The 25035-nt window shown below is 32.3% G+C and overlaps 2 protein-coding genes across 4 annotated transcripts in view; one reads left to right on the plus strand and one right to left on the minus strand.

The window, feature by feature from the left end:
• Positions 1-608, plus strand: part of LOC139515811 (general transcription and DNA repair factor IIH helicase subunit XPD-like) — a 55394-nt gene extending 54786 nt beyond the window's left edge. For both annotated transcript variants that reach the window (XM_071305509.1, XM_071305510.1), the window contains exon 25: positions 322-608. In XM_071305509.1, coding sequence (XP_071161610.1) covers positions 322-414 — 93 coding nt within the window. In that variant the 3' untranslated portion in view covers positions 415-608. The remainder of the gene's footprint in view (positions 1-321) is intronic.
• Positions 609-2581: 1973 nt separating this feature from the next.
• LOC139515803 (NAD-dependent protein deacetylase sirtuin-2-like) overlaps positions 2582-25035 on the minus strand; it is a 29868-nt gene continuing 7414 nt past the window's right edge. The window contains exons 6-15 of one of the 2 annotated variants that reach the window (XM_071305499.1): positions 19822-19878; positions 16808-16876; positions 15597-15720; positions 14884-14949; positions 10737-10792; positions 9949-10025; positions 9036-9090; positions 7546-7613; positions 6411-6477; positions 2582-4867 (exon numbers count right to left, since the gene is read on the minus strand). In XM_071305499.1, the coding sequence (XP_071161600.1) occupies positions 4595-4867; positions 6411-6477; positions 7546-7613; positions 9036-9090; positions 9949-10025; positions 10737-10792; positions 14884-14949; positions 15597-15720; positions 16808-16876; positions 19822-19878 (912 nt within the window). In that variant the 3' untranslated portion in view covers positions 2582-4594. Of the gene's footprint in view, positions 4868-6410; positions 6478-7545; positions 7614-7968; positions 8010-9035; positions 9091-9948; positions 10026-10736; positions 10793-14883; positions 14950-15596; positions 15721-16807; positions 16877-19821; positions 19879-25035 lie in introns of both variants that reach the window. The other variant, XM_071305500.1, reaches the window with a different exon arrangement.

The following is a 25035-nucleotide window of genomic DNA, read 5'->3' on the forward strand; positions in this document are numbered from 1 at the left end:
GAATTTTAAACTTTCATTTAGCAGAGAAAAATAAATCAAAAGTCTGATCTGCTGCTTACTGTGGATACATTATTTTTGTGGAATACCATTTTTCGTGGATTTCATTGGTACAGGCAAACCTCGAAATTAAATGTTCCACGAATGTCAAATTTTATGTAGGCTTGTATGCAGACTTCAGCAAAAGCAGAAAATTAAATATCCACTATATGTAAGTTTTCCTTAATCAACGAAAATTGGTACCTACGAAAATAAATGAATCCTTTCTGAAACTAATGAATTTTATTGGTAATTCATCTGTCTGTATCTTTCTGTATTTTTTAGGAAGATCAGTTAGGACTTTCATTACTTACAGTGGAACAACTTCAGTCAGAGGAAACAAAGAAAAAATTAGAACAAAAAATGCAATATGTTTGAGATCTCGGGAGAATCAATAACAATGTCTGAAAGATGGACAGAGGATAGGAAATCTTGGAATTTTGTATACATGATTGTTACTATGTTATATGACACTACGATTGCAAGTTGCCTTGCCTATGACTGTTAAGATTTTGGGAATTTGAAGAAAAAATAAAATTACCTCTATTTTGAAATAAAAGTTTTTTGTATTACTTTGAATGTATTTATTTTCACAGCATCAATTATTTAATTGACCAGATTTGGCCTATTTGGTCTATTGATTTTCAAACTGTTGTTAAAATGTAAAAGTTTGTGATTAAGTAAGTTTAAGGGATATCACTAATGTAAAGTCAATGATATTTGGTAATAATTTAATTTTGGATGTAACATGTCTTCTGATTGGCTAACGTTATTTTGTTATGAGCCCATAGACATAATTTAGTCATGTGACCGTGACGTCATCAACGTTTTTTCATGGTTTTCTACGGTTAGAAATGGAATTTAGAATCAAATTATAAGAAATGACTGTAATATTTTTTCTGTTTATTGGAAATAACATAAAAAATGTGGTGCACACTGTTAAATAACCCTCTTTGCGCGTTATTCAGTGTGCACCACATTTTTAATGTTATTTCTTTATAGACAGATAAAATATTACAGTCATTCCTTAATGCAATTATAAAAAATGTATAAGTAATAGCACATCTCATATCCATGGGAGATATCCATGGGAATTATAGGGCCCTACTCCAAATATCATTTACTATAGTACACAAGATGCTATTCTTATAAAAAAGAAGATGTGGTATGATTGCCAATGAGACAATTCTCCATAAGAGACCAAAATGACACAGAAGTTAACAATTATAGGTTGCTGTATGGCCTTCAATAATGAGCAAAGCCCATACCGCATAGTCAGCTATAAAAGGCCCTGAAATGACAATGTAAAACAATTCAAACGAGAAAACTAACGGCCTTATTTATGTAAAAAAATAAACGAAAAACAAATATGTAACACATAAACAAACGACAACCACTGAATTACTGACTTGGGACAGGCATATACATGCATAATGTGGCGGTGGTTAAACATGTTAGCAGGATCCCAACCCTCCTCTAACCTGGGACAGTGGTATAACAGTACAGCATAAGAACGAACTATAAAAATCATTTGAAAAAGGCTTAACTGATCAGATGTACAAAAATACAAGTGGACGTAGCCGGGTACTTGTACATCCCAACAACTAAAAGACATTAGGAACAGATCTGAGAGTACTTGCAGTTAACTGACAGTTAGTTCAAAGCCAATAACAACTAATAAAAAAATCATGCATCTAAGACTAAATTATCAATCCGTACACATCCAACATCCAATGGATTTAGTGTAAATAAGTCATAAACAGTCAGAGAAAAACATGACCTTGTGCAATGCCATTTTTATTGATTTTGAAATTATTGCTTTCTTTTGCTTTCAAAGTGACTTTATTGATTGGTGCTCTGATTCTTCACAATTCCTTGATTCATATACTGGTAGTTTAATCTGCTGCCACTAATTAATTAACACCCATATTGTCAGGCATTTTGTTATTTCTGTTGCAGGCAAGACAAACAAAATGAACTGATATGTTATGACTGATTCATTAGACATTTTGTTCTTACAAATCACACATAACAATTTTGTAATAATTTATGGGTCAAGTAAATTTAGATTGAAGCAGGAATAGAACACATGACATGTCATGTGACATTTTGACCAATGGGAAAGACGAAAATTCAAAATCCACCTGTTAACAAATGACCTTCAGAAGGACATAAAGTAACCTCATATTATATAGCTGTACATCGTTGGTTAATGTTGTTAATATAAAACAAGGAAATGAGGTATAGTTGCCAATGAGATGACTTATCTTCCAGATTTCAAATAAAGTGGATGTAAGTAATCGTAGGTAACTGTATGGCCTTCAACAATGACCAAACCCCATACCTTATAGTCCACTATTAAAGCCCCTGACAGGAAAAATGTGCAAAAATTTAAACGAGAAAAGTTTAGTCATAATTTATAACAATTCAATCTACGAAAAACAAATTTGAAAAAAACATGCACTAATGACGCACTGAAACAGTTTTTGACATCATAAATGAATACCTATGCGCTGTAATCAAGGTGAGTCAATAAAACAACACAGCTTCATAGATTTCTTTATTTTAAATTAAAATTATATAGATTTTACATGTCAATAAATTAATTTGTGTAAATAAATTAAACATAGATTATACAATTAGGAACACATCATTTAAATGTAAAATGTGAAGATCTAGCTGATGAAACTTTTAAAATGATGATAATGCAGTGGAACCTTTTTAGACCCGTAAATAAAACTGAAAAGATATTATAATGAAAAGAGTAAATATAATAATTTTATAGAAAAGAATGTTTGCTGATAAATACAAAGTAATATTTTCCCTTAAGTTACAGATGAAAGGTAGTCAAATATAGATAGAGATACAATTTAAAGTAGTAAAATAATAATTTTTAATATAAACACTTGCTTGTCCTTCAATAATTTTATTTTAAATTACACAAGTGCTGTATTTTGTAATTATTAAGAAATATTTAATAAATGGCAATAATCTATTTTGAATTTATTGAACCATAAAACTAATTTTTGACTCTTCACATTGAATAATCCACAAAGCGGATTATGTAAAATGTGAAGAGTCAAAAATTAGTTTTATGGTTCAATAAAATCAAAATAAATTATTGCCATTCATTATAAATAAATTTCTATCAAAACTAAGGCTCAAAGAACTTTTTATATTATTTATATTAACAATAACAAGGTACACACATGTTGGTGTATGAATACACAACGTCAAAGTGGGTGTGTCGCCATCAAAATTGACAACATTGAAAATAGAACTAATAATTTTAACCAATCAGAAGACAGTAAAAATACAAAATTTATTTATTATTTGATGACATCAAAAGGTAACAAATGTAAACACAGAAAGTGCATGAGCACTGAAACTTAATAACAAAACAAAAGTTAAAAAATGAGGAAGAAACAGCAAATTATTAAAATAAAATTTGAGTTTATAAAAAAATTCTAGAGTGAAGATAGATTTAAATTAGAATTTCCACAGAGATTTTGTTATGAAAAACACATTTCAATACAAAAAATTGTTTTGTCAAATAAAAATTGAAGGTTTTCACGGGAAAAACAAGGATTTTAGGTGAACTGAAATTTTAGATCGCCGGTCACGCCTCCGCCTTAATCTGCCCCTGGTTTTCAGTTAAAACAAGGTTCAGTATAGAAAGATTTTCAGTTAAGGCAGGGCCAATTATAGGAAGTTTTTCAGTTAGGGCCAGATTAAGTATAGACAGGTTTTCAGTTGGGAAGGCAGTGTGTATGTAGCTTAAACAGGATGCACTTTTTCATGATTAACATTTAATAATAAAATTCATAATTTGAACAGTCGTCTTAAAATATTTTTCATAATCAAATAAATTCATTGGATCATATGTTAAAAAAACACAACAAAATACACAAGCAACCAATCACAGCATTTAGACCTCTCCAATAAATAAAATGAACATCTATATATTGCAAATAATTAACATAATTTAACAGCGAAATGAAAATATTAGTAAAGCAAAAAATGTTTTTTTATCACAGTCATACAATTTCTTAACAGTTGTAATACTTTCATGCACACAGCAAAACAAAATCATATCATACAAAAATATGAATAACAAGGAAAAACAGATATAATCTCTAGTAAATTTAATTAGTTATCAAAGGTACCAGGCTTATAATTTTATACGCCAGACACATGTTATGTCTACATTAGACTCATCAGTGACGCTCATATCAAAATAGTAAATTAATTATTTATCTTAAAAATTGCTCCCAAAAACAACTACCAATTTGAATTTTGATGGCATAGTTTGAATGCAGTATGTCCTGATAATTATTAATTGTTCATTGTTCAACAAAAGATGTAAATACATAAATGACTGCAAAATTTATGAATACATTACACATATTTTTTCACAGTCAATGAGATATTCTGGTACAGTCTGAAATGCTAGTAAATATCGAGTAAGAATATGGGGAAAGGTCTATTTTCGTCAGAGGAATGACTGTTTGTTGGTTTCCCTTCAAACGTCATGGATTTATTTCGTGGAGTGGCTTTTTCACTTTTTTGGAGGTGTCTTCTTTGACCCACTTCCAGGGGTTGCCTTAGGAGTAGCTGCTTCTGGTTTTGGAGGAGTTTTATCTGATGTTTTTGGAGTCTCACATTTCTTTGGCGTATTTTCAGTTTTCTTGGGTGTTGTGTCAGCTTTCTTTGGTGTAGCTTCAGTTTTCTCTGGGGTGCTGTCAGCTGTCTTTGTAGACGTTGTACCTTTATCAGGATTTGCAGCATCTATCTTTGCATGCTCTGTTGTGACCAAATTTTTTAGTTCTTCCTGAAAAAACAAGCAATTTATTGTACTGCCAAATCATCAAATTAGTACACATTAGTATGAAAATGTTTTTTGAAAGATGACATGACTTTGTACATACAACTTCTCATTAAATCTATTGAAATGAATTCAATACCATAACTTTTTTTCATAATCATATTCTAATTTTTTATATGACTTACTAGTAAGACGTTTCAAAATCAATCCTACTTCAAATTCATGAACCTAATTTAGATACTGTAAATTCAGAAATGATTGCAAGGTTTTTAATAATGTGAATAATGCTACAACTTGAGTATCACAATAATAAGAACTCACATTCTGATATCAAATACATATAATTCGACCTGTTGATACTGAGGGTGAGGACAGGGGTAAGGGAGACAGGGAGAAAAGGGGTAGGAAAAAGGAGTAAGGGGTGGGAGAAAGGAGAAAGGGGGTAGGAGAAAGGAGAGGAAGGCTGGGAGAAAGGAGAAAAAGTTGGAGAAAGGAGAAAAAATAAAATATCTCTCCTTTTAAAAAATGATCTAATATTTCAAGAAAAAACATCTCAAAAGGAGATGTTTTATTCTAATGGGAGAAAGGAGAAAGGAGAAGAGGGGTGGGAGAAGGGAGAAGGGTACCCCCCTGTCCTCCCCCTCGATACTGTTTATAATGCTTTTTTGTTATTTTATATTTATAATATGGATCTTGTCTATATACCAGCTTTGATTATTTGGAATATCTTTTAATTTTCACTCACTTCGTCTTATTACATTTGTATAAACTTCAAGATTTACCTGTATTTTTTTAAAACTGGTTTTTCTTCTAAAGTGAATATTTTTGAAGGGTTAAATATTTCGCAGTGGTGTCTTGCCACGGCTTTGTTTGGACTAGTTTGTTTGCTTTTTGGCCTTGAATGTTTGTCCCTAATATTTTATTAACTGTGCATTTGCATTCAGATATCGCAGATCAAATTTATTCGTTCATAGTGTATTAATTTACGTTTTTTGATTGAGTTAAGCCTGCCAATTGATACTTTACTGTGTGTTTTTTTATGTTGTGATGTTATGCTATTGTTTCAGAAAAAGGGAGAAGGTTTGGATCCATTAAAACGTTTAATCCCGCTGCAAATGTTTGCACCTGTCCTAAGTCAGGAATCTGATGTTCAGTAGTTGTCGTTTGTTTATGTAATTTATACGTGTTACTCGTTTCTCGTTTTTTTATATATATTAGACCGTTGGTTTTCCCGTTTGAATGGTTTTACACTAGTAATTTTGGGGCCCATTATAGCTTGTTGTTCGGTGTGAGCCAAGGCTCTGTGTTGAAGGCCGTACATTGACCTATACTGGTTTACTTTTTTTTAAACTGTTATTTGGATGGAGAGTTCTCATTGGCACTCACACCACATCTTCCAATATCTATATCCGTATTAGCGTTTCCAAAAATTACAATGATTAAACTTGCTGTTTTTTGTTAATTCTTCAAAAATTGCAATAATTTCTGAAATTACAGTACCCGAACAAAATGCATTTTGGAAGAAGGAAAAACAAATCACTAAACTTACACCCCATCCTAATGCTTCAGCTAATGCCATACAACCATCATCACAGGTTCCCTGCCAAAATATATCTCTGCAAAAAATCAAATTCAGAATTTAACAAACAAAATTAATCATTTTTAGTTAACATTAAAAAAGTATTCCAGTTTCCTTGAAAAGTCATTATTTTGGGAAAAATTAATTGAACTTACAAAACTGAGCTTACAGCTTTAGATTTCTAGATTAATAAACATTTATCCATTGTTGCAGTATCAATTCTGACCTATTTCCATTCACATTAATTGATAGTTTCTTCTTGAAATTGGCAAGAATTTTGAAGTTTTATTAACAAAAAAAACCGTATCAGTAAGATTTCAAGTTGACAAAGAAATGCTGACCATTGGGCTGGTCATACCCTTGAGGACAAAACATTCACTAGCAGTGACATCAACCAAGTAGTCATAAAAATAAACCAAAGATACCACTTACAATTTTAACCTTTCTAAAAAGATACTTGATGCTTCACAGTATCATAAATTACGTCAATATAAAGCAATTATTGTTGATATTTTCTTTGAATACCCATACTGTTATTCTTATTTAATATCTTCTCATGTCTGGGACATGTTCCTAATTCTATATCTCATTTTAGCCAATAGTACCATAGCAACATCATAGAGCAACCAGTGGCGGATCCAGAACTTTTCCTAAGGGGGGGGGGGCTCGCTGTCTGACCTAAGGGGGGGCCCGCTCCAGTCATGCTTCAATGATTCCCTATATAATCAACCAGATTTTTCCCACTGGACCCGCTGTGCCAACCAACCATAATCAATATATTCGTTACTATGGATTCATTATTATTCATTGAATACCAATTTTTTGTGTATTTCATAAGTATAGGTTAAGTGTTCAACAAATAACAAATTTTCTATAAGTAAGGATGTGTGTAGACTTTTTAAAAACAATGAAATCAAATATCCACGAAAAAGGCAAGTTTTCCTCAATCCACGAAAATTAATACCCACAAAAATAAATGAATCCACAGTAAGTAAATGGCACGACAATAGAATGAAAATAAAAGCTTTGCAACTTGATGGGAAGCAATAATTTTGTACACCAGACAGGCACTTGATCTTCTTTACATGTCATACATCAAACCAACCTGTAATTATTTTCACCGTCAAAATCAAAACCACTGCCAAATATCACAGTCATAATTGGATCCAGTTTCTAAATAAATAAAAACAAAAATAATAAAAAAGCAAAACAGTAGTGACTGGGTTTAAATTTTAAAATAAAAAAAAGCATATATACACCAAATTCAAAATAAAGATTTCTCACATTGCCATTCCATATTGATAGACTGCTCTTTGGATCAGAATGCAGTTTTTTATCATCTCTTTGTTTTTTCTCTTTAAAAGATGTTTCATTTTTTTGTATTATCTTTTTCCCTCACTATTCAAATAAAGCCAATTTTTATATTGCAAAAGTGTCATTTTTCAATGAAATTTGCTAGTAGCCAGTGTCCAAAGAACATCTAAACAATATGGAATGACTTAACAATCAGACAGTCCCTTTACTTTACCTGTTATTGGCCTTGGAATATGGCCCAGTTTTATCCTTCCTCTGTAGCATTAAAATGACAAAGAATATATTCAAAAGGGATATTTCAAATCTTGTTTTAGTAACTCTAATAACATGTATGAAAGTTAAAGAAAAGCTTAAACTCAACCTCTTTAAAAATTAAAACAACACTACAAATTTCATGAGTCTGAAGCCATTTTTCTGAAATTACCTTCATCAGGAATGCTCAAGACTAAATATTTGAATAGGCCATAGTCATAAATTATTTTAAGAATGTAAAAATTAATATACCATTAACATTCTAGCTAGCTCCAATGTAGTAGCATGAATCAAAATGACCCTACTTTCCAAATTATGTGCCATCTCTTTTTCCCTTGTTCAAATAAGTTTTGGTTGCTGCACCATGCTGTTTTTTTACTTTGTTTTACTTTGACAACATGTAACTCTGAATTGCAAAGAATATGTGCACATGTTAAGCAGGCTAAATCTGTCCAAATTGTGTGTACCAAGTCAGGCTGTCTGGACCATGTGTTGTTTATTTTTCCTTAATTGAATATTATTTTTTTCTGAGGAGTTTGTGTGATCTTTGGTATTTCCAATACTTTTTCTATTGAGGATGTTGATTGTTGGTGGTTGGTTCTGATCTTCTGTATTCTCTAATATTTTTTTCTGGAGGAGTGGATTGTTAGTGGGTTGTTGGATCTTTTGTCCTGTACAAAATTTGGTAATTGCTGCTATCCTCTTTATCTGCCATACATTGTCACATTTCAAGTCTGCAGTTTTAATTTTTATGTCATCGCAATGTAGACCTTGACCAAATAGTGAATATCATTGCTTTGCTTATTTTTAAATATATTTAAAGACAAAGTACAGATGATAGACATTTAAAAAAAATGAATATAAAATTAAAAGATGGGGTATGATTGCAAATGCAACACTTAATCACTAGATTGCAAGCAATTATAGGTCACAATACAACCTTCAATAATGAGCAAATCCAATACCATATAGTCATTTATAAAAACAAAACAACATAAACATGAAATGTGCAGATTTTGTTTAACTTACGGGAGGACAACTGTTTTCTAAGTTGATATACATTCTTGGTACATTTTCCTTTGTTCTGCAAATAATAAACAAATATTTAAAGTCATCACATACTAAAGTTCATTTCATTTTTTGCATATTTCAAGTAACATCTCTGTGGATATTGATTAAGGGTAATTGAAAAGAAGTTGCATGTGCAAATTTTTATACAACCACTTGGTCCTGTCATTGTTTTCATTTCTCATGTTCTTAACATATACTAAGAGTAGAGTAAAATAGATTTTTTTCTAAAAATATATCCAATTCATAGAATACATGAATTGTACAGCATACACTTATGAATCCCAGTCAATTGTAAAATTCAAACACACATACCAAGAGCAGAAAAAAAAGGCTAATACTTTGAACCAACTTATTTTCTTTACTTTAGCCAGAAGAATAATAACGTGAATATAAATTGCTGAGAAAAACTTTAATCATTCCTTGTCTAACTATATCAATTAAATTTGAAAATCACGAAATTAAATTGCTTTGAATTGGGATATTAAGTATTCCTGAAAATAAGTTGGTTTACAGTAATCATTGTAGATGAACAACACAGAACATAAGGATCACTAAGTCAAATGGCATCAAACTAAGACTAGTAATTGCAGTACAGCCACTAGATGTGAAGTTACTTTATCCCTAGTTTCTCTAATTTTCCATTGATTTTCTTTTACGATAATTTTCCATATCAAGCTACTCATACAATATGTTTCTTCAAGTCTAGAAGAAAGAAAATTCATGACTTTAAGAGTCTTCAAAACAGCAATCATGAACAAATACTCAATGGTCTTTTAAACTTGTCTCAATCGAAATATCATGGATAATCTTAAAGTACATTCAAGTTTAAAATGTATGAAATGCTAAGTATAATGTTTATACATTAATTTACCTGTTGACTAATGAAGCAAATGGTTGGACCAATAACGATGTTCCCATTATAATTAGCAAATCACATTTACCAAAATCCTGAAAAAGCAAAAAACAATCTGTCAACTGTGCAAATGACAATGAGGACTTGGTATTTCTATTTTTTTCTTATTCTTTTTCTAAGGACATCCTAATTCTTTTAAATTTCTCCCCTTAACAAATAAATATGTTTTACAAATATGTTAAAAATTAATAAATTATGATAAAACAAGGTTTATTCAAGAGTTATACCCAAAAAATAATGCCAGCATAAGCGGTTTCATCGGAATGAAGTTAAAACAATAAACCTAAAATTACTACATTTGCATTAATTGTTGTGTTAATCTTTAACAGAGGGTATAAGAATGGGTTGGAGTTCTTGCAAACAGCATGTGACTTAGTTTGAAATAAAGGTAAACTGCTAATAATTCTTTTAAAAATGCTTGATTTTACAAATAATAATGTGTGGTATCATACCTTTCAACATAAACAAAGTTTTCTAACTAATGACATGTTGTTTAGTTATTTATTTAATTAAGAATTTTATTTTACAATTGGATCTATTTGAAAATGTACAATGAAATATTATGAAATTTCAGAAAAATGTTCAAAAACAAGGAGATCTCTCACTTTTTATGTGTGAAATGTCATGCAGGACTGTGTTACTTTGATTTGACAAAAAAAAATCTATATTTCCATTATTATAGTGTTATCTGTAATTACCAGTACTTCAAATTATCATAAAAACCTAAAAATAGAATTAATTCTTACCTCTGACATACATTGCAGAAAACGATGTGGAAGACTTTCACCAAAGAAAACAATATCTGCAATAAACATCAAAAGATAAAAGTAGGTCACATCATCACAATTATTTATCATAATCAAAGTTCTGTGTATTCATTTATTTTCGTGGGTACCAATTTTCGTGGATTGAGGAATACTTGCATTTTCTCATATCTTATTTCGTTGTTTTCCAGAAGATCGCATATAATCATAAAGCAATTTTGCAAAATGTTGAACATTTAAATTTGTGATTTCCCTGTACCCACGAAATCCACGAAAATTGGTATCCAATGAATAATAATGAATCCACAGTATATTGATTGATAGATTGTTGGTGTTAAATAGTACTCTCAGTATGATCTGCTATATCAACTTGGTCAGTTTTAATTGGTGGAGGAAGCTGGAATACGCAGAGAAAACTACTGCCTTTCGTAAGAAAACTGACATTTTTGTCGGTTAAGATAGCAGTCAACACACCTGGGTTTTAACTCACTACCTCAGGATTGGAAATTTTGGTTCTTAGACATCGCTGATATCAACCTCTGATATAAGTTTGATAAAAATCAGGCAAGAATTATACATTATTAATAATTATGAGAGTGCCTAAAATTCAATTTCCATATAATTACTAAATAAATGGGGCATACCTCTTTAAATAAACAGCTACACCATGAGTGCTTGATATGCCTTTCTCTTTTTCAAAGAATAAAGTTCTATAACCATAATAACTTCTTAATGTCATATTAAAAATTCATGAAAAACTAAAGGGAGGTTATCTTAACAGATATAAACCAGTCACCAAAGTTTCATGATAACTGCTCAAAGCATTGTCGAAAACTGGAAAATCACCCCTTTTTTATGAATAAAATCACATAACTCAGAAACGTTAAATCTTAAATTTATAAAAATTGAAAAGGAGCTTCCATCAATTGATATAAACAACTCATCAAAGTTTCTTGCAAATTGGTGAAAGTGTTTTTGAGTTATTGTCTGAAAACTGGAATATCACCCTTTTTTTAGAAATAAACTGTTATCACAGAGATATGTCTCGCCTTTTTGTAATTTTGATAATGCAAATGTTGAAATTAAGATAGCAAAACTTTAACATATGTAGTTTGCAAATATTCAAAGTCATTGAACCATGACTGAAGGTACATGGCTAAACAATCTCCATGGAATGAGATGTGCCAATGCTAATACAACTGCATACCAAATACCATTGACTTATTATAAGTCATTCCCTTTAAACAAACCTAAATACAAACATTAACTTGTAAACTATGTAAAAGTTTCAAAGTCAATGAATCATGATCAGGGGTGGGGCTACATAATCTCCATGGAAACGATACTTTCAAATGCCAATACATTTTCATACCAAATATCATCGACTCAACATTAATTAGCAGTTCATCTTAAACTGATCTAATCACAAACTAATACATGTAAACTAAGCAAAAGTTTCAAAGTCAACAGACCCTGACTGAGGGGGCGGGGCCAAATATTCTCTATGGAAATGAGATAAGCTAATGCTTATACAACTGAACACCAATTAACATTGGCCTACCACTAACGGTTCCCCTTGAACTAACCTAATCACAAACTAATACATGTTAACTTAGCAAAATTTTCAAAGTCTATAGACCATGACTAAGGGGGCGGAGCCAAATAAATCTCCATGGAAATGAGATATGCCAATGCTTATACAACTGCATACCAAATATCATTGACCTACCACAAGTGGTTCCCAATAAACTGATCTAATCACAAACTAATACATGTAAACTATGAAAAGTTTCAAAGTCAGTAGACCTTGACTGAGGGGGCGGGGCCAAATAATCTCCATGGTAATGAGATGTGCCAATGCTTATATAACTGCATACCAAATATCATTGACCTACCACTAGTGGTTCACCATCAACTAGACCTAATCACAAACTAATACATTGTTGACGCTGTTGTCGCAGTTGCTGCCGACGCTGAAAAACAGCATACCTATTTGTCGCTTTTTGATTTCATCAAGGCGAGATAAAAACCCAATAACTTGGAAACTTAAAATCTAAATTTTATAAAAAAAAACAAAAGGGAGCTCACGTCAATAGATATAAATAATTTACTAAAGTTTCATGCAAATTGGTTAAAGCATTTTTGAGTTCTGTACATGTTGAAGACGGACGGATGGACAGACAACGGTAAACCATAATACGTCCTGTAAATGAGCCTATAAAAATGGTTGATCAGCACTGATTTTTGATTTTGTCCAAGTCATTGCTGATAATTATAATCCTCTGATATAAGTTTTAATCAAAGTGCTAGATAGCGCCTGTGGAAAGTTTGCAACGGTAGATTGTAATTTTTCAAATAGATTGTAAATGTGTAGATTGGGTGGTTACCTTTTTAAAAAAAAAACTTTATCTAGAAATAATTGTAACAGGATGCTGCTACGGCTCTCAAAATTAGTCATTCACACAGTCGCCTGACATTTGGCATAGTCCAATACAAATTGGTCTGGTCTAGTAAAGTGATATGCACAAGTGACGTCTAGGTATTACACCTGTATGTCATTCAAATCTTCTTGAAATCATGTACAGTAATATTCATGATTTAGGGATCTAGACAGTTAACAAGTTCTCAAAGAGCCAGGAGGTAGGGATAAGAGTGACCCTAAGGGACTAGACTTTTATTTCATCTGATTTGTTTTATTATTCCATACAAGAATATATGTGGTTTCCGTGTGGGGATTTCGACAATTTTTAGTTTTCGAAAAAGAAGGGGGTGGATCTTGACTGTTTACAAGTTCTCAAAACAGGATTGGGTGGGATGACACTGAGGGACTCTCCTTATATTTCATTTTATTCATTTTATTGTCCAATACAAGAATATATATGGTTAAGGGGTGGGGATCTCAACCGTTTAAAAGTTCTAAAACATGAGGGGGTGGGAATGACCCAGACGGACTCCCACTATATTTCATTTGAGTTTTTTTTGTTGCCCCATAAAAGAATATATATGGTTTAGGGGTGGGGATTTCGACCGTTTACAAGTTTTCAAAAAGAAGGGGGTGGGGTCACCCCTGTGGACATCTTCTATATTTCATTTGATTTATTTTATTGTCCCATACAAAAATATATATGGTTTATGGGTGGGGATCTCAACCATTTACAAGTTTTCAAACAACAAGGGGGTCAGGAGTGACCCCTGGGGACTCACCTTCTATTTCATATGATTTGTTTTATTGTCCAGAACAAGAATATATATGGTTAAGGGATGGGGATCTTGACCATTTCCAATTTCTTAAATAAGAGGGGATGGGGCTGACCCAAAGGGACTCCCACTTTATTTGAATTGATTTGTTTTGATGCCCCATACAAAAATTTATATGGTTTAGGGGTGGGGATCTCGACAGTTTCCAAGTTCTCAAACATGAGGGGGCGGGGCTGACCCAAAAGGTCTTCCATTTTAAAACATTTGATTTGTTTTGTTGCCACATACAAAAATATTTATGGTTTATTGGAGGGGATCTCAACCGTTTACAAGTTCTCAAACAACAAGGGGGTGGGGGTGACCCCAGGGGACTCTCCTTTTATTTCATTTGATTTGTTTTATTGTACTGTATAAGAATATATATGGTTTAGGGGTGGGGATCTTGACTGTTTTAAAGGTCTCAAACATGAGGGGTTGGGTTTGGTGACCCCATGGACACAACCGAAATTTAATTTGATTTATTTTATGGTTCTGTGATCATTACTGAAAACCATGTGTGTCACTTACTGTTTTCAAGTTATAGTCATTTGAATTTTTTTTTTTAAATTTCATAGGATTCTATAGTAATTTACTCCCTTCTGTTGGCCCCTCAAAATACACATAAATAGACCCAAAGAAGAAAAATAATAAGAACTTAGCAACAACTGATACCTTAAGAAAGTTATTGCTATAGCAAGCTATAGCAAACTTTCCAAAAAAATGTGACAAGAATTGTCCTTACAAGATAAGAAGAATGGCCAGTATTTCTATGTCCCAGCAACATGTTGAGGGGAGGACAAAAAAACATAATAAAATAGTTTGAAATATGAGGGTCATTCAATTAACTGAAAACAAAACATTTTCCTCTTGGTCCACAAGGGAGATAACTCACCAGGTTTAACAACACCCTCGCACCCTTCTGCTTCACATTTAGGTATACTTGGTTTCATAATCCTCTCTAAAATTAAAAGATCAAATAAATGCTTAATTTTCACCATTTCATTGTTTGTAAGACAGTTTGTGTGTATGTGCGTGTGATTGTTCTTTTCCCCTTTTTGTTATAATGTTGCTATTCATATATCAATATGCTACCTTTTAAACTAGGTTCAACTGAGATCATTTCAGTGATTTAGAGGTTGTTATTGACTCACTGACTAAAGTAAAGTCTGATTCCTTAATTTCCACAAGTCTTTCTAGTTATATATGAAAGCATTGTAGTATGGTACATAAGACTATATACAAATGGTCCTACTGGTGACAGAATCAAAATAAAAGGAAAGTTATTTTCATTTTTAGCAACCTATGATGATTTATCATTGATTAGGTACATATATTTGCTGATTTTTTGAAAGTCAAAGGTTATCCAGAGTTTTACCGTTTAGAAAAGTACCGTCTTTGTATAGGCTTGTATGGATGGTTCAGTTAAAACCACAGAATTAAATTTCCATGAAATTCTTTTTTTTTTTCAATCCATGAAAATTTGTACATGTACCTTCAAAAATAAAGAAATCTGCAGTACAACTAGTTTATTAATTTAGTTTTATTTACAGGTTACTTGTACCTGATATGATATCAATGTAAATGTGGCACCAGCAAATATATTACCTTTCATCCAGTCCTGGGTATACTCTGCCCTACACTGTATGCAATGCCCTGTCCTGAAATGACCATGGGCCTCAACACACACCTCAGGGTCCAAACCAGCAACAGACTCTAAAGTGTCTATATTCTGCAATAGATTAAAACAACATTTAAATTATGTTCCATTATGAAATTATAAGACCTAGTACAAAGAATCTTAAAAATCAAAAAATTATATAAAGGATCTAATCCCTCGAGTTTTAAATATGAAACACATTACGGTCTTTTTCAACCATCAAAACCTTTTCCCTGCCCTTTCTAATACATATATTTTGTTTATAGCTTGATATGGTGTTTTGTTTTTGAATATCTATTTTGTCATAGATTACCAGTAATATGTTCTATGTTGCCAAAAATCCAGACTCCATGCTCTTTTATGACATAAAATGTGTCAACATGACAGTCGCCACTTTTGGAGCAGAACCTGCTAACCCTTACAAAGCACATGGGTATAACCATGGTTTTTTCGAAGGGTGTCTGTTATCCAATTTTCAGTTTTTTCTATATAGTATTATTTGCCTGGGTGAATCGCAAAGACCAGCGGTCTGCCGCTAAATTTTTTTGTGATGGTCCTCTTTTGGCCATTGTGTGTTTTAGCCATGTTGTTATCTTTTTCAATAATGGCTTTTGATTACACCCTAGTTATCCCCTTTTTCAAAATGATAAAAAATCTAATGAGGTTTTCTAGAAAACTTGTGATGTGTTAAATAAAATCTGAACAATATGCTTATATTTAACAGACTTACTTCTGTGGATTAACTTATTTTAATTGGTACCAATTTTCGTAAATATTGCAATATCATAGAATTTCATTTCATGGTTTTATAAAAGTCTGTATTCAAGCCTATAGAAAATTTGTAATTTGTTAAACATCTAAATTTGTGGTCCATCTGTACCAACGAAATACACACAAATTGGTATCCCACATATAATAAGGAATCAAACAGTATACTACCTCACTAGGTGTATTGCCTCATATCATGTAGCAGTCAGACACACACATATGTGACATTGAAATGAAGAATGGCTGTAAAATTCATTTGGTTTTGTCATGTGTGTGTGTGTGTGTGTGTGTGTGTAAGGGATTATGTCATGAATTAATACACCATTGTCCTTTGTTTTTTATTACAATCATACATGTACATGTACACACAGCCTTGAATAAGTAGATTTACCTGAGTGAAGTGTCTCAAAAGAAGTCCTTTTTCTTGAAGCATTCTGATAAAATAGTGGCAAGTTGTAGGCTAAAAAAATGTTTGTATACTGTAGATTCATACAGGTCTGACAAAATAGTGGCAAGTTAAGTACACAAAAAATTAAAAACTAATTGAAATGTGGGTGATTGTTTACTAATGATGACTGCTTCTAGTATTTGATAAACAGGAGGTCATTGATGTTAAAATGTATGACATTGTATTTCACAGAAAGCACTGATTCCAAATTTCAAACATGTCCATTTTCAGGGTAGGAATGCCCTTTACTGTCAATTATCAAACAGTCATTTTCAGCTAATGTTAAAAGCTATCAACTGATTTTTATCATAACATGTTTTGTTCAAAGCATACAAGTTCCTGTGCTGTATAAATATGAACATTTATTTTTAAAAGTTTTAAAACCTTAACATTTTTTTATTTTGTAATTATAATATTGCACATATTACAAATTTATTGTCTAGATTGCATTGCATATATGTTATTGTTTATATGCTATATGCCCTCCTGGGCCCTAATTTGGTGAATAAGAATATTCTATTCTATTCTATTCATATGTGTCACATAAGCAATCTGTAATTTCATAAACAAAAGTATTATGGGTAATTTGATTGTACATCAAATTTCCGGCTAAAAAAATAATAACACATACACAGTGTAGATACTATTCTGTACGCTATCCGGAAGTCGCGATTTTCGAAGCGAGAACTTTTTGAATCACATTTTAAATTTGATGGGTATACTGAATTAAACGGTAAGTTGATCATCTGTACATTGCTTAATGATTAATTCAGCCGACATCGATGTTCTCAAATGGTTTAGAATTAAATTCCGCACATTCATTATTCGTATCTTTGCCTTAATCAAGAGATGTTCAAGTGCATCACTAAGAAAAATCAGTCGGCGAATCTAAAAACAATCTTTTTACCCTCTTAGTGTACAAACTAACGTAAAAACCAGACTTAATTAACTAAATGAAGTATATTTCAAGTGGTGGTAAAAGTTTCAACCAGATCTTTGAAGCCAGAAATAATAAAATTACACTTGTTTGAATTTCTCACTGTACGATCAGTCTCGCTTGTATATTTTAAAACTGTATGATCAGTCTTTATGTCACTGTATTCTAGTGGTGATTTCAAAGTTATTTACGATACATTAGAAGGTGACATTTTTCTAAATAACACAAATATATTTCAATACATTCACATCCTGAAAACTTATGAAACATTTTTTAGCTTAATAGGGTGTACTCGACTTACTACATTAAGTATAAGGATGTTTAAATGTTGCTAAAATAAGAGGAAGGTTTGATGTATACTAGTATATAAGTTTCATAAATGTCCTCCGTTATACTTAGAATTGTACAAACACACAGATTTAGTTGTTATATAAAAATGCATGTATTTACACACATTCGAGGCCGTACTGTAGCCTATAACTGATCCCAGTTCCTTCACTTTGTTTAAGATGTAGAGCTGTCTATTTGACACTCAATTGTACACCACTTTGTCAAGCGGGGGGTTATAGTGATAAAGAAGTCCGTCTTTCCGTTCGTCCGTTGGACCGGTACAATATGTGTCGCCGGTTTTGTAAGCGCATCTCCTCATAAACCACTTTATATACATTGGGGGTTCCGGCCATTTTTAAATGGAGAGGTGTCCAATCCAGGAGAAAAGGGGATTTCAAATATATGTTCCCATACAAATGCATTGATAGTTAAAAAAAAAAAAGAGTTTCAAAATGCTGGATCTCCTTTTTTTGACTCCGTCATTGATATAACTATTAATTAATCTTATTCGGATTCCTTATCATAAATGATAATGACTGTATTGTGCACCGTCTATTTCGAATTTTAGTAAAAAATCTTTTATGGGGTTACTTTATATAAGATACGGACTTGAACATTGCATTATATGGGGGCACCCATCGGGTATTTCCAACACCTCCTAAACCAATAATTAAAGTTTTCTGAAATTGCTCCATTTTTACTGGATTAATGCATTATGGATCTTCTATTTCTGTAAACTTACCAAAATTATATCACATGAATTAACCCCCTACGCAAGGCTGTCTTTATCCATTTTTGTTATTTTAAAAGAGACAAGCTTGATTTATGTTATCATCAATTGGTCAACGGAGGATGATGTAAATAATCTTTAAAAATGTAATAGCTATAAACAGATAACTGTAACGATACACTATTACAAAGTTCACAGGCAAATCATGTATTACGTTTTAGGCATTTGATTTTAAATAAGACTGATGGAACAAAAATACAATTATTTTGACATCTAAAAAATTCATCAGAAATATATTTGTATTGTCTGATGAAAGTAATTACACGTTATAGTTCCCTTGATAGTTCATAATATCACATATACACGTATATACCTTCAAATTGCTGTTGTTTTTTCTTCAAAATCACGACTGGTCATACAGTCAAAAAATCTGAAATCGCTTCTAGAATACAGTCAGTTCTAGACTGATCGTACAGTAATTTATTTTGGGATCCTCAAGGAAAACATATTTTTTATGGGAAATACGAATATTCTACTTAAATACGAAAAGAATATTGAAACTGTATATATTTAACTGTAAACTGGTGCAAATATTTACAATAAAAGATTATTTGCTTTGTACTACGATAGCAAAATTGTCCATCGATTTAACTTTTTTCTACCAAGTTGATGTGATGCACACGTATATTTTATATTCTAATGCATGTTTTTGTTACAGTAACTCATATTTATGATGCTATATATACCTTGAAGATATTCAAAGCACTTTGTAGATATAGGAGTAAACAAATGATGAGAAAAGTTACCGTAGGCAAAACCGTCCTGTTAGCCAGTTGGAAATCATCGCTTCGAAAATCGCGACTTCCGGATAGCGTACAGAATAGTATCTACACTGTGACATACATAAAAAACATTTGCTGCTAATAAAAAAGTGATCACAGTAAATTTAAAGTACGGTACCTTAAATACACCTGGCCATAATTCTCTTGCCAACATAAAAAATGGTTCTGGATTTTCCTGTAAAGAAATCGCGAGTTTCAGTACATCGTTTTGCACAGGAAATCTCCCATATTAAATAACATTAGCCTAAGTTCTTACAGAGACTAAGTGTATTTGTATGTATTGACTTTGATCTCTTATAACATCTTACTTATTGGATGTGTTATATGTTCACAAATAATTTGATAGGGTGAATATGAAAATTTTGCAATCCAAGCAGTCCATCACAAAAGAATCTTCTGAGTTTCCTCTAATTAAGAAATAAATTTACACATGGCCTGGGTCGTGATATTCGTTAATTTTTTCCCTTGCTAACGCTCAGGATAAAATTTTAATATCACGGCCCAGGCCATGTACAAATTTACAACAAATCTATGGCTTCCATGAATTATTTCGATTCTAATAGGACAAACACGATCATTAAAAAACTGAAGAGATGATGGGTATACCGTGTGTGTGGCTGTTCTATTTTACCCACTGTTCGATAAATGTAAAACAAATCTAATAAACCTGCTTGAATGATTTCTTAACTAACCGCTAGAAAAAAAATGTGATTACTTTTCTTACTTCTCAGTAAACCCAACATTTGCAATTTTAAATTTACATTTTTTTATCGTAAGCTACAGTCAAATTCACTGTTGACATGTTGTAACCAAGGAGCCGCCATATTGACTTGCTGAAATCAGTAAATGTGCGAATAATGCAATAGAACAGCAAAAAAGCAACACCTACCTCAATACTTTATTTTAATGCAATTGTATCCGAGTTTAGAAGGTAAACGCAATAGAAAACCCTTCAGATTTGACGTTTTCATTCGTATGACGTCATGTTTTTAAATGACGTTAATGCACCAATATCCGATTACTGGAATTTCGCGGAATTTTAACTTATTTTGTTTTTGTCCATTTTTCCGTTCTCTAATGTGTAAATTCTTTTTGTTATTCGTCAGAATCAGAATAAATGTTCTGTAGGGTTTTATTCAATTGTAATTGTTAACACAGCGAAATCCACAACCGTTTACACATAGGTTACGATACATGTGGATTTACGTAGGAGGCATATTTAAACAGCCATTTTAGTCCAGCAGCTAAGTCCAATATTTTGGGACAATTGATCACTTTATGGTAAAAGCATGAAACTTTGCACAGTGTTAGTTATGTTGTTTATAAACATTTTTGGATATGGAGCCATCAAAAAAAAAATCCACAATGGCCGCCAATTTCAAAATGGCCACCAACAGTCATGAAGCAGAGTCCAAAAATATAGTATAATTTAACATTTGAAAATAAAAGCACAAAACTTTGCATATTGCTAGTTATGATGATTATTAATCTTTTGTGAATATGGAACAATAAAAAAAAATCCATAATGGCCGCCAATTTCAAAATGGCCGCCAAAAGTCATGAAGCAGAGTCCAAAAATATAGTATAATTTATCATTTGAAAATAAAAGCACAACACTTTGCATATTTCTAGTTATGGTGCTTATTAATCTTTTCTGAATATGGAACAATCAAAATAATTCCATAATGGCCGACAAATTCAAAATGGCTGCCAACAGTCATGAGGCAGAGTCCCCAAAAAAATGGTATAAATGATCTTTTGATAATAAAAGCACAAAACTTTGCATATTGGTAGTTATGATGATAATTAATCTTTTCTGAAAATGGAACAATCAAAAATAATTCCTTTATGGCCGACAGATTCGAAATGGCCGTCAAAAGTCTTATTATCAGAAACTATATCGTGTATATCTAGAAAGCTATTAATAATCAACAAATATTTGTGCTTTGCAAAACTTTCAGGATTTCAGGTCATCAAATATTGAATTACATACTTTTTGTTTGTCTTTTTAACTTTTTCGATTCAAGCGTCACTGATACGTCATTTGTAGACGAAACACGCGTCTGGCATACAGAAGTTATCCACAAGGAATATATACACTAATTTACGATCATATTTCTTACAACATGGCTACTGAAAAGACGTTCAGGGTATAAAGTGTAGAATATGACAAACCGACTAAATTAAATAATATTGATTGGGCAAATTACATCCTACATGTATGCCAAGAAATAATAGATGAAAAACGTATATGCCCATTTGATTATAAACGTCTCAATGTTGGTGCTGGTTATCAAGCTTTAACTGACAATATTAAGAAGTTTCATGAATTACGATTGATGCCTGAAGGCATTAATGTGTGCATTGAAAACTTAGATGAGGGATCTGGAATAGCACAGTCTTTCATTGACCAAAAGGCATGTTGGCACAAATCTTGCAACTTAAAACTGAACAGGACAAAGTTGGATAGAGCAGAAAAACCAACCTCACATGAGAGAATAGATAATAAAGCAACCACATCTAAAAAGAAAACTAGACATAGCTTTTCCGTTCAGTCCACCAGTAACCCGTCTGTGTGCTTTTTCTGTAATGCAAATGGCCAAGAAGCCCTTCATGAGTCTTCAACGTTTGGAGAAGATACACGTGTGAGAGAATGTGCAGTAAAATTAAATGACACGTTGTTACTTGCAAAGTTAAGTGCTGGTGATCTAATTGCACAGGAAGCAAAGTACGACTCTAAATGTTTTGTTTCCTTATATAATCGTATATCTCGAATTGAAATGAAAAATGATAATGTCGATTCTAAGAAGGAAAGTCAAATCCATGGTATTGCATTTTCAGAACTAGTCTCTTATATAAATGAAACAAGGTCATGCGATGAGACCATAAATGTCTAGGTGCAGATGTATCATCTCGAGTTAATAGTACACGACTAAAACACAGAATTGTAATTTCCCTAACTTAGATGCTTACTAACAAGGTCTTGAAAACATACTTGCTTTCAAAGATGACATTGGTCCTGCATTGAAGAAAGTCTGCTTAGAAGACTTTGATAGTAAAGATATTTTTGCATCAAATTCAGAATTTAAAGGAAACTTCCCAAAGGGATATCAGGAAGCTTCTGTACCCAAGTCATTGCTTACTTTGGTCAGCATGATTCAGTTTTGACCCAACATTCAGGATCGTTCATATTCTCAGTCGACATTAACAATTGCACATCTTCTGATGTATAGTTGTACAAAGAAACTATCCAACCGTCACATGAAAGATCATGAACCTCCAGTTTGTGCTTATTTGGGAATCATGATCCATGTAAGACTAGCAAACGTGATCTAGTAGATACTTTCTTCAAACTTGGACTGTCTGTCTCCTACGACCGAGTGTTAGAAATTTCTACTTCCATGGCCAATGATGCTTGTCGTCGTTATGTCCAAGAAGGTATTGTTTGCCCTACCAATCCACTACAAAATGTATTTACTTCATCTGCTGTAGACAACATTGATCACAATTCAAGCAGTATCTCGTTAAAAGATTCATTCCATGGTACAGGTACATCTTTATTCCAACATATTTCAGAAGATGTTCAAAGCGTTGTTCAAACATGTTACCAATCTGAACCTATGTTGAAATGCCAGTCAAAGAGAGTGTCTCTTTTACCAGAGAGTTATTCAAATCTTCCACCAGCTGTACTAAGATTCAGCGAACCAGATATCCCATTAGTTGAAGGAGAACTTTCAATTGATATGTCCTCATTCCCAGCTGCATTAAAAGGGGAATTCAAATGGCTGAACAGCTGAGGATAGGTTTTGGCACTGGAAAGAACTTCCTATATATTTCAATTCATGGATTGTGCCTTGCTCTAGGACCATTGAAATTGAAAGTCTTTCCACTGTTCCATTCATTTATCGGTTGTGACACAGTCTCAGCTTTTTCTGGGAAAGGTACGAAATTAGCTTGGGATCCATGGTCCGTATATGAGGAGTTGTCAGAAGCATTTCTGCAGGTTATTGAAAATCCAAATGAAGTGGAAATATAAAAGTGTTAAAAGTAATAGAACGATATGTTGTGCTTTTGTATGATCGGTCTAGTACAGCTAATATGGTGAATGAGTTAAGAAAACAGTTATTAACGCAGAAGACAAGAACAATTGACAATATTCCTCCAACACGATATGCACTTCTTCATTGAATATACGAAACGTGCAGCTTACCAAGGTAGTGTTATTTGGGGCAATTGTTTAGTTGCAAATTCAAGTATGCCATCACCAGATTTATTTGCTTGGCAAAAACTTGATGGTACTTGGGTACCATTCTGGTCTGTGCTTGCTGAAGCTTCAATATCATGCCAAGAGCTCATCCACTGTGGATGTAAGAAAGGATGTCGAGGAGCATGTAAATTCTTGAAAGCAGCATTATGCAACTGCTAACCGGACTGTGAAAGAGAAACTGATTGTGAGTGTGCTTTCTTTTGATTTTCCTGCATTTGGATCATATTTTAATTGTAATTTTAATCTGTTGTTATGTTAAATAGTAACTTGTGAGTTTTTTTTTAATTTCTTATCTCATTTCTAAAAAAGAAATACTCTTCGCACTGATTCAATACTGCATATGTTTTTTTTCATTTCAGGACAATTGTGAAATTTTCTAAGGTCATAACCTGTAACTGTGAAAAGTAAGAACTCGTCAAAGACGCCATTTTGAACTGTATCGGCCATTTTTATTTCATAGTTAATGTCACCTGTTACATTAAATAATAATATGTTTGTATTTACGTGCTTGTATTGAAATAAATGATTCATTATTTTTTGATAATTTTTATACCATATTTAAAAACATACGTCAAATTTTGACTTGTTAAACGGCGCCATTTTGAATATTGCCGCCATTTTGAAAATATTATCTATGCACCCAGGCATTAATGATACATTGTAGGCCGTTGTCGATATCACGGATTTGGTAACTTTTTATCACACAATAATGGTGTACATATACGAATACTGTCAAACTTAGACATTTTTACGCGCCATTTTGATGATTTCTGTATTATAAGGTTTAAGAAAATAATAATTGACATATCTTAATTGTATTTCCTTAAGTTTGTGACATCTTCTGAACTCATTAAAATTGGAAGACTTCATCAAGTGAATTATGTCATACTAATGTCGGCCATATTGGATTTTTTTTTTCGTGGCTCCATATCTGAATTTTGTCTATACCCCTTAATCTTTCACTATGCTAAGTTTCATGCTTTTACCATAAAGTGATCAATTATTCTGATATCCGCTGGACTATTTGTGTACATCTTGAGAGTCTGCGCTAAGTATAGATATATC

Source organism: Mytilus edulis, chromosome 3, assembly GCF_963676685.1.
Source record: "Mytilus edulis chromosome 3, xbMytEdul2.2, whole genome shotgun sequence".
Lineage (NCBI taxonomy): Eukaryota > Metazoa > Mollusca > Bivalvia > Mytilida > Mytilidae > Mytilus > Mytilus edulis.